This window comes from Acanthamoeba castellanii (assembly GCF_000313135.1).
Source record: "Acanthamoeba castellanii str. Neff unplaced genomic scaffold scf7180000084706, whole genome shotgun sequence".
Taxonomy (NCBI): Eukaryota; Discosea; order Longamoebia; family Acanthamoebidae; genus Acanthamoeba; species Acanthamoeba castellanii.
Genome location: NW_004457572.1, coordinates 7,326 through 15,473, shown reverse-complemented (window position 1 = coordinate 15,473; position 8,148 = coordinate 7,326). Strand labels below are relative to the sequence as shown.

The 8,148-nt window shown below is 54.2% G+C and overlaps 4 protein-coding genes across 4 annotated transcripts; 1 reads left to right on the top strand and 3 right to left on the bottom strand.

The window, feature by feature from the left end:
* Window positions 1-265: 265 nt before the first annotated feature.
* Window positions 266-2,004, bottom strand: ACA1_352750 (uncharacterized protein; the record flags this gene model as incomplete). The annotated part of the gene is given in 2 exon segments (XM_004342773.1): window positions 266-723; window positions 741-2,004. 2 exon segments carry the CDS (start codon window positions 2,002-2,004, stop codon window positions 266-268), a joined length of 1,722 nt encoding a protein of 573 aa, XP_004342822.1.
* Window positions 2,005-2,849: 845 nt separating this feature from the next.
* On the top strand, window positions 2,850-3,262 carry ACA1_352740 (uncharacterized protein; the record flags this gene model as incomplete). The annotated part of the gene is made up of 2 exons (XM_004342772.1): window positions 2,850-2,995; window positions 3,202-3,262. 2 exons carry the CDS (start codon window positions 2,850-2,852, stop codon window positions 3,260-3,262), a joined length of 207 nt encoding a protein of 68 aa, XP_004342821.1.
* Window positions 3,263-3,329: 67 nt separating this feature from the next.
* On the bottom strand, window positions 3,330-4,139 carry ACA1_352730 (uncharacterized protein; the record flags this gene model as incomplete). The annotated part of the gene is made up of 5 exons (XM_004342771.1): window positions 3,330-3,420; window positions 3,506-3,602; window positions 3,841-3,928; window positions 4,021-4,037; window positions 4,094-4,139. The coding sequence occupies 5 exons, from the start codon at window positions 4,137-4,139 to the stop codon at window positions 3,330-3,332; spliced, it is 339 nt and encodes a 112-aa protein (XP_004342820.1).
* Window positions 4,140-6,067: 1,928 nt separating this feature from the next.
* On the bottom strand, window positions 6,068-6,715 carry ACA1_352720 (uncharacterized protein; the record flags this gene model as incomplete). Its single annotated transcript, XM_004342770.1, has 2 exons — window positions 6,068-6,484; window positions 6,554-6,715. 2 exons carry the CDS (start codon window positions 6,713-6,715, stop codon window positions 6,068-6,070), a joined length of 579 nt encoding a protein of 192 aa, XP_004342819.1.
* Window positions 6,716-8,148: the final 1,433 nt, after the last annotated feature.

Here is an 8,148-nt window from a genome sequence, read left to right as displayed (position 1 = left end):
CTTCTTCAACTTCCTCTACGCGCCGGTCGGCGAATGCGCTCCTGGGGCAGGCCAAGCCGCAGGAACGCCAAACGCAGGCAAAACTTTCCCGCCAAAATGCCGTGCCCAAGGGACGCACCGCGGCTCATCACACTGAATGCAAGCTGTGCACAGAAGTGTCAGGCTCCAGCTGAACAATGGGTAAATAAACCAAGGGGGCCTTGGGTTCTACATTCTGAATGACTGTGAATCACAACCCCCCACACACCACTGAGTCCTCCTTGCCCTATCCAGGACAGCCATTGGCCCGCGCCCACTCGAGCACCTCGAGATGGTCTCCTTCAGCTGCCCACCAACAGGTCATCTCGTTCCAGGGACAGCCGTTGGCCCGCGCCCACTGGAGCACCTCAAGATGGCCTTCACCAGCTGCATGAGCACAGGTCTCTGCAATCCAGGGACAGCCGTTGGCCCGCGCCCACTGGAGCATCTCGAGATTGCCTGTCTTGGCTGCATTGTTACAGGTTGTCCAGTCCCAGGGACAGCCGTTGGCCCGTGCCCACTGCAGCACCTCGAGATGGCCTTCCTCAGCCGCCATCGCACAGATCTTCTTGGTCAAGGGACAGCCGTTGGCCCGCGCCCACTGGAGCACTTCAAGATGGCCTCCCGTGGCTGCATAGGCACAGGTGTGCTTGTCCCAGGGACAGCCGTTGGAGCGCGCCCACTGCAGCACCTCAGATGGCCTCCCTTGGCTGCATAGGCACAGGTGTGCTTGTCCCAGGGACAGCCGTTGGAGCGCGCCCACTGCAGCACCTCAAGATGGCCTCCCTTGGCTGCATTCACACAGGTGTGCTTGTCCCAGGGACAGCCGTTGGAGCGCGCCCACGCAAGCACCTCGAGATGGCCTCCTTCAGCGGCATAGGCACAGGTCTGCTGGTCCCAGGGACAGCCGTTGGAGCGTGCCCACTGGAGCACCTCGAGATGGCCTTCCCTGGCCGCATTCGAACATGTCCACTTGCCCCAGGGACAGCCATTGGCCTGCGCCCACTGGAGCGTCTCGAGATGGCCAGCCCCAGCTGCGATAGCACAGGTTGACTTGTCCCAGGGACAGCTGTTGGCCCGCGCCCACTCGAGCACCTCGAGGTGGCCGCCCTTGGCCGCACAAGCACAGGTCCGCTCGTCCCAGGGACAGCCATTGGCCCGCGCCCACTGGAGCACCTCGAGATGGTCGCCCTTGGCTGCACGAGCACAGGTCCACACACCCCAAGGACAGCAGTTGGCCCGCGCCCACTGGAGCACCTCGAGATGGCCTCCTTCAGCTGCCCACGCACAGGTCTCCTCGTCCCAGGGACAGCCGTTGGCTTGGGCCCACTGGAGCACCTTGAGATGGCCTCTCTTGGCTGCGTAGCCGCACGTCTTCTCGTCCCATGGACAGCCATTGGAGCGCGCCCACTGGAGGACCTCGAGATGGCCTCCCTTGGCTGCATAGGCACAGGTCTCCTCGTCCCAGGGACAGCCGTTGGCCCGCGCCCACTCGAGCACCTCGAGATGGCCTCCCTTGGCTGCATAGGCACAGACCCACTCGTCCCATTGACAGCCGTTGGCCCGCGCCCACGCAAGCACCTTGAGATGGCCACCTATGGCCGCACGAACACAGGTCCACTCATCCCAGGGACAGCCATTGGTCCGCGCCCACTGGAGCACCTCGAGATGGCCGCCCTCGGCCGCACGAGCACAGGTGCGCTCGTCCCAGGGACAGCCGTTGGCCCGCGCCCACTGCAGCACGGAGAGCCAGCCCTTTGCAGCAAACTCTCTGGTGAGGCGCTTCTGCCTCCACTGCTGCTGCTGCTGCTGCTGCTTGGCTTCTTGTTGTTGTTGCGTCGGCGGGTGGCCATCGTTGCCAACGACGTTGCTGGGGGCATGGAGCACGGTCATCCAGGTGGTGCACACGAACCGGCAGGCGACAAGGCTGCGCGGCTCGACTTGGCTGAGCACCAGTCCCACCAACTCGGGCATGAGTTCCTCCATCATCCTTCTCTCTTCTCCTCGATTTTGTATTCTTCAAGTTGTCCTGCCCTAAAACCCCTGAGACAAAGCGCGGGAAAGCCATTTTAGCGCCTATCCGCAAATTAAAACTCCTATTGCGAAAGAATGAAGGAATGGCTCTCTTCTAATCAAGGTTGCGTGTTGCAATCGGTACTTGCAAACTTGTGCCATTAGCAGCAAGAGGGGAGTGGCATGTGCCTTTTATTCCCTTGATGCGTGTGGTGGCATCCCATGTGTCAGTACTCCAGTGCTGCTGTAGCACCAAGGGATTGTGTGTTGCACTGAAGGAGCCTCGTGTTGCGAGTAAGACGGAATTGCTGCTGGTCCTGCCACCACAGTAATGAGCCTGGGGAGGTCAAACTCGCTCGTGCTAATGTTGGGTGGGTGGTGTGCGCAGCTTGTCTTCTGGCAGTACGAGACGATGCTGATCGGTGGTGCGCAAGGCATCTTGCTGGTGTACGACGCAGCAGATCGCGGCCGTTGGGATTGGTCGGCCTTGCAGAGCATACAGACCTGGTGAGGAAGTACAGACACCATCACGAGCTGCTCGATCGCCAGTTTGCCGACGGCGATGAGGCCGATGACGATGACGCCAAGACGACGACGATGATGAAGAACAAGAACAAGACTGAGAAGGACAAGGTCAGATGAAGAAGAACAAGTAAGTGAGCTAACAGAGCCCACCTACGACGACATCCTGCGGCTGTGCTCCAACCACAAGAAGCGACTGCTCGAGGTGCGGAGATGATCATGCTCATCCCACACATGCGTGGAGGATTGTCTCCTGACCAATGCGCGCGTCTCTGGTACATACATGCGAGCAGGAGATGACGTTCTGGCGACGCGTCGTGCAGCGGGAGGTGGCTCCACTGGTGCAGGCCGAGCAGCAGGGCTCCTCGCCCACGGGGAGCGGTGGCGGCGTGGCCTGGTCCCAGTATGACTTTGTAGGTCGGGTGATCACCTCCCTCTCCATGTTCTTCCACGACCGCACTCGACACTTACGCGCGCACTGATCGGGCTAGAGTCAACTCACGCTTCATCTGGGCCAGCATGTGCATACACTTGAGGGAGGATGCCTTCGTTGTACTTGTCTTCTCTCCAGCTCTCGCCGTGCTGGGCCAGCAGTACGGGCTTCCTTGATTGTGCTGTGTGTGTGTGTGTGTGTGTGTGTGGAAGCAGACGAGACGAGAACCGGGTGCCCTGGTCCAGTACTGCGCAGTTCCCCGCTTCTACTTGTTGAGTGATGATTCTCTCCATGACAGACTCATGATGTGCAGGATGCTTCAGCGCCAGGTTGTGGGTGCCTCTCAGTTGGTTTGGATGAGTGGCGCGAGGAAGAAGTTGAGGTGGCCCGTGTTGGTCAGCTGGCACAGGAGGCTCAAAGGCAATCCGGACCCGCTGTGCGTCAAAGTCAGCGGGGGCCGATGAGTTTTGTAGGCCGACGGTCAAGAACGTGGGGAAAGGCGAGGCGCGGCGAGCGTACAGCTGCATGAGCAGGGCCTCGCACTCAGGTAGGCTGGCGCAGCCTTTGGCGATGGAGGCAAAGTACTTGAACACGAAGAGTTCACTGTGATCATGCTCTGTGTGGATGGCCAGCACTCCATTACCACAGCCTTTCTGGTGTGTCCATTCGCTGTTAGAGTAGATAAGTAGCGCATGGGGCTGGGAGAGGGTACCTTTTCACTCAGACTCACGTTAGTTGTGAGCGCACTCACGACTGGAGAGGGAGAGTGTTGGTGTGAGTGGTCGGCCTCCGACCTCAAGGAGGCTGAACTCACACATGTGAGTTGTCTCCTAATCTCAAGTCAGGGTGCATACCAGAGAAGCAGACGCCTTTCCCCCGTTTCACCTCGACATGCAGTTCATCGCCTTGTCTGCCGAGGTCCAAGCAAGCATCGGTCAACACCTGCGGAGGCAGCAACACCTCTGCACGGACACGCTTGTTTGACACAAGCGCCTCAACATGGATGTTGAGGCTTTTGTGTACTGCAGGCCTACGGGAATGTGGATGCGCTCTGGAGAGCACCGCGTCAGTTAGGTCCTTCACAGCCACAACAAGAGAAGCTCGAACCATGATTGAGGAGCGTCAACTGCAAGATCTGCGTAGAACACAACATGTTTGTCATTCCGAGTAAGAGACGAAGCAAACCACAGTTTTACCTGAAACACGCTCTTCTTGTGCACATCGCCGTGGCAGGACGTGACCCACCGTATGTTATTGACTGGGCAGGATTCCTGGGTACCTCCTCTCAAAGTCGGCAAAGTGAGCGGGCCACAACTCCGTTGGTGTGTCCCTTCCAGTCACCGGGTCGGGCAAGATCAGACGTTTGTACATGAGTGCTCGCCTCATCCGACTCGGAGCTTGGAATATGTCATCATCTGTTATCGCGACCCTACTTTGGCTGTACGGAGGCAGCACACTCTCGTCGTTGACAATACCGCGTAGGGCTTGCTTGACGTCCGAGGCATACCTCACCGCCTGCGAGCGCCGATCGTCGAGATTGCTTGCGCTGGCCTTGATGCCCTCTAGTACTCGTCTGAGCCCCTCGGTCAGATCCGAAACTGTAACACTTATCGTCCTGTTGACCGCCTGCTTCTCGGTGACTGTCCTGCGTGCCTCGTCGTCATTCTTGATCTTGGCGAGACGATCTTCCAGGTACTCTTTGTCCTTGATGCTCCCATGATGGGTGATGAGCTCAGGACCTCCGGGCTGTTTGAGGAGGATAGAGATAGAGGTAGAGGAGGAAGAGGTAGAGGTAGAGGAGGAAGAAAAGGAAGAGGAGGAAGAAGAGGAAGAGGAGGAAGGCGAGGATTAAGCCCAATGTGGATGTTGACCAGCACATCTTGAATTTTGCTTGTTGAATGATGTTGTCCCATCACCACCACCCAGTAATCATGCAATTTGCATCTTTGTTCATCCCGTAGTAAAGCCAAACAAATTGGTCGATCAAGACCACCTTGACTGGGAACACCGCCGGTCCAGCAAGAAGAAGAACCCGTTCTCTGGGCGAACCTACGCACCACCGGACTCAAGAATGGCGGAAGCCTTGCCGAGTGGTCCGGCCTGGTGCCCGTGACGCCCAATACGCGCTACTACCCGTACGCCGAGTTCCTCCAGGAGAATCATGAGTATGGGAAGGTGCTCCTGGCGACATACGGATCGAAAGTCGCCGACCTGGTCACGCTGGCCGAACACCCGGACCACCGGCGAGGAAACCCCTTAAAACTGTCTGCGAACCGGTACTGGGAAGGAGATTGTTGTGTTGGAGATTTCTACTTCCTCCTCTTCCCGCCTCCGCGTTGCTTGCCTCCCTTCCTGCCGCCCTTCCGCTTCTTGCGCTGCTGCACCTTGTCCTGGTGACGCGGCGTTCAATGACCCAGCTTCTCGGTTTTCTTAACTCGGCTGGTACGTGGTTTTGCTCCTGTGGGCTGCCATGGAAGAAGTACACCCGGCAGGGCGGGTTTTTGCCAAACTCGTCTTCAATTTGGGGCAATGCCCTGCCTCAGGAAGTTTTGGCTCTTGTTCTCATAATCGACAAAAAACCACTTCTTCCTCTGCATTGTGTCGCTGGTCAGGTTCCTTTTTAAAAAGCAAAACAGTTTTATTTATTTCCGTTAATTTCCGACGTTGGGGGGGGCGTGACCGCGAACGCGAACGCGACCGCGAACGCGAACGCGAACGCGAACGCGAACGCGAACGCGACCGCGATTTGCACAGTAAGAAAAAGAAAATAGAGTTTCCCTTTTCTTTCTCTTTTTGTGGAACATGCAACAAGAAAACGAGAGGGACAATGAGACACCCATTTCCCTTTTTATTACACATATCTCCATGCTTCTGAGAACCCAAGTACATCTGCATCAACAATGAGGGGATTGATGAGAAGAAGAGGAAGTGCATGCATGAGATCAAGAAGAAGCCAAAGCAAGTGCATGAGATCAAGAGACACAGGGGAAATGAAGTAATTGTTCAGTAATGTATATATACACACTTCTCAGTGTCTGATTGTATGTGGAGATGAGCCATTGAGTCTGGCTTGGAAGGCCTTCATAGCAGGAGTTGTCTTGCCAGGAGGGGATTGCCACAGCCAGGGTAGGGACACTTGTGGATCTTCTCAGCATACTCATACATCATCTCCTGGAGTCTCTTCACAATCTTGTGAGCTTCACAGAAGGGAGCCACACTGGGGTCTTTCTTGTCATTGAGGACGTTCAACACATTGTCATAGTGGCATTCAATTCTGGCTTCAAGCTTGATGAGAGTCCCAAGCACATTCTCAGCATTGCAGAGGATGCTCCCAGTCCCAGCAAGGCAGATGGGCTGGTGCATGTGATGGCAGGCCACAGTAATGACTGTGTTGATGATGTGCAACTTGCTGTTGTGATAGCTGTAAGTAGTCTGGCCAAGGTTCCAGCCAGGAGGATAGCTGATGCTGGGTGACTTGGTGGGGTTGTGCTTGGAGGCCTCTCAAGCAAAGTCATCTGCATTGATGAGACCATCCAGTGGGGCAAGAGCCTTGCAGATCAGACAGACCTCATGCTTGAGCCTGGCACAGAGGTCAAGTGCCATGATCAACTTGGGCCTCACCTTCTTGATCATGCCCTGCAGTTGGATCATGCCCAGCACATCAATGGACTCAAAACACAATTCCAGCTTGAGCTCCTCATCTTCCTCCTCAAAGATCAGCAACAACATCAATGACAAATGAATAACAAATGGATATATTTATACAGTTGTTCTTTTATGTGATTTCACATGAAAACCCTACTGTGATACATGATGTCACATGGAATTATTTTATTGGGTGAGAGTCTTCTCCTCCACAGACATTGCATCCTCAATATAGCTCATGGACAGCCTAAGATTTCTGCATTCATGGTCATGGTCTCCAACTGTGCCTGAACATGTCACTGGATGAGTACATACCAATAAAAAGTACACATACACCACACACACAAAGAGGAACAGGGAATACACATGCATAAGTCTCTGTCAGTGGTCAGGAGGTCAGCAGGAATAGGCTGTTGGTTTTACATCTGGACCAAGACTTTCTTATGTTCCTTCATTAGCTCATCATGTAGGGTTTTTAGGGGTTCTTTGTTCTCCTTGAGCTGTGCATGCTGTTGTAGTCTCTTAGCAGCTGACATGTTGACTGGTGGATGAGTGCATGTGGGTGGGTGGAAGAAAAAGAAAGACAGCACGTGTTGGGTTTTTGGTGTTGTCATCTTCCCACCAAATCCAATTTTGGCAGGAAGACAACACCCTGGTCTCAGTCAGTCCTTTTCTCTTACCACTGCAGAATGCTTGTTCATTTCTGAAAGAGAAAGTGCATATTGGACTGGTGCATGTTGTGCACCACCAACACCACCCTGTATCCAGCCTGACCATACAATGGCTGTATCCAAACCTTGTACAGGTACTTGTCCCATTTTTCTCCAAATGGTTGGTGTAAATCCTTTGGCCACAGAGGGAGCTGAGGCACAACCCCCAATGGGTCAGGGCCATTGATGGAGAAGCCTGGGTGGACATGCAATAAGACACTCAAGGTATCCTTGGGTCGTGCCACATCAGCTGAAATGAGAAGCTTCTTCTCCAAGTCAGGGAGACAGAAGTAGGTGGCCTCACACTTGAGTCACTGCTTGAGGCCATTGTCAAAGAACTCCACATCAAGGTCACCATCACACAGGAACTGAAGGATGAACTTGAACAGCTCCCCATCACAGTCAATGAAGATGTGCCCATCAGCCCCCCACACAAGTTGATGGCCATTAATCATGCATGCAAGTAGCAACTCACCACAGTGGAGAACTTGTGGTCATTTGAAATGAGAGGTCCAGTCATTTTGAAAAGTGATTTTGTTTGTGAGTTTAAGCTCATAAAAATGGTTTTGATAACACAAAAATGGTTTTATTTTAACAATAACATCACAAAATTGGATGCATCTTGAGATATGGCAGATCAAAATTCCATCATAATGAGAGATGTGATACTGTAACAGGGCCAGCAGTCAAAGTCAAATTAGTTTGGTGTGGTTGGCATAATGTGAGGATTACTGGGGTAGCCAGTGTTCTTTATTTTATTGGCATGGTGGTGATTGTCATTGAGCACATGCCTAGAGGAGGAAGCTT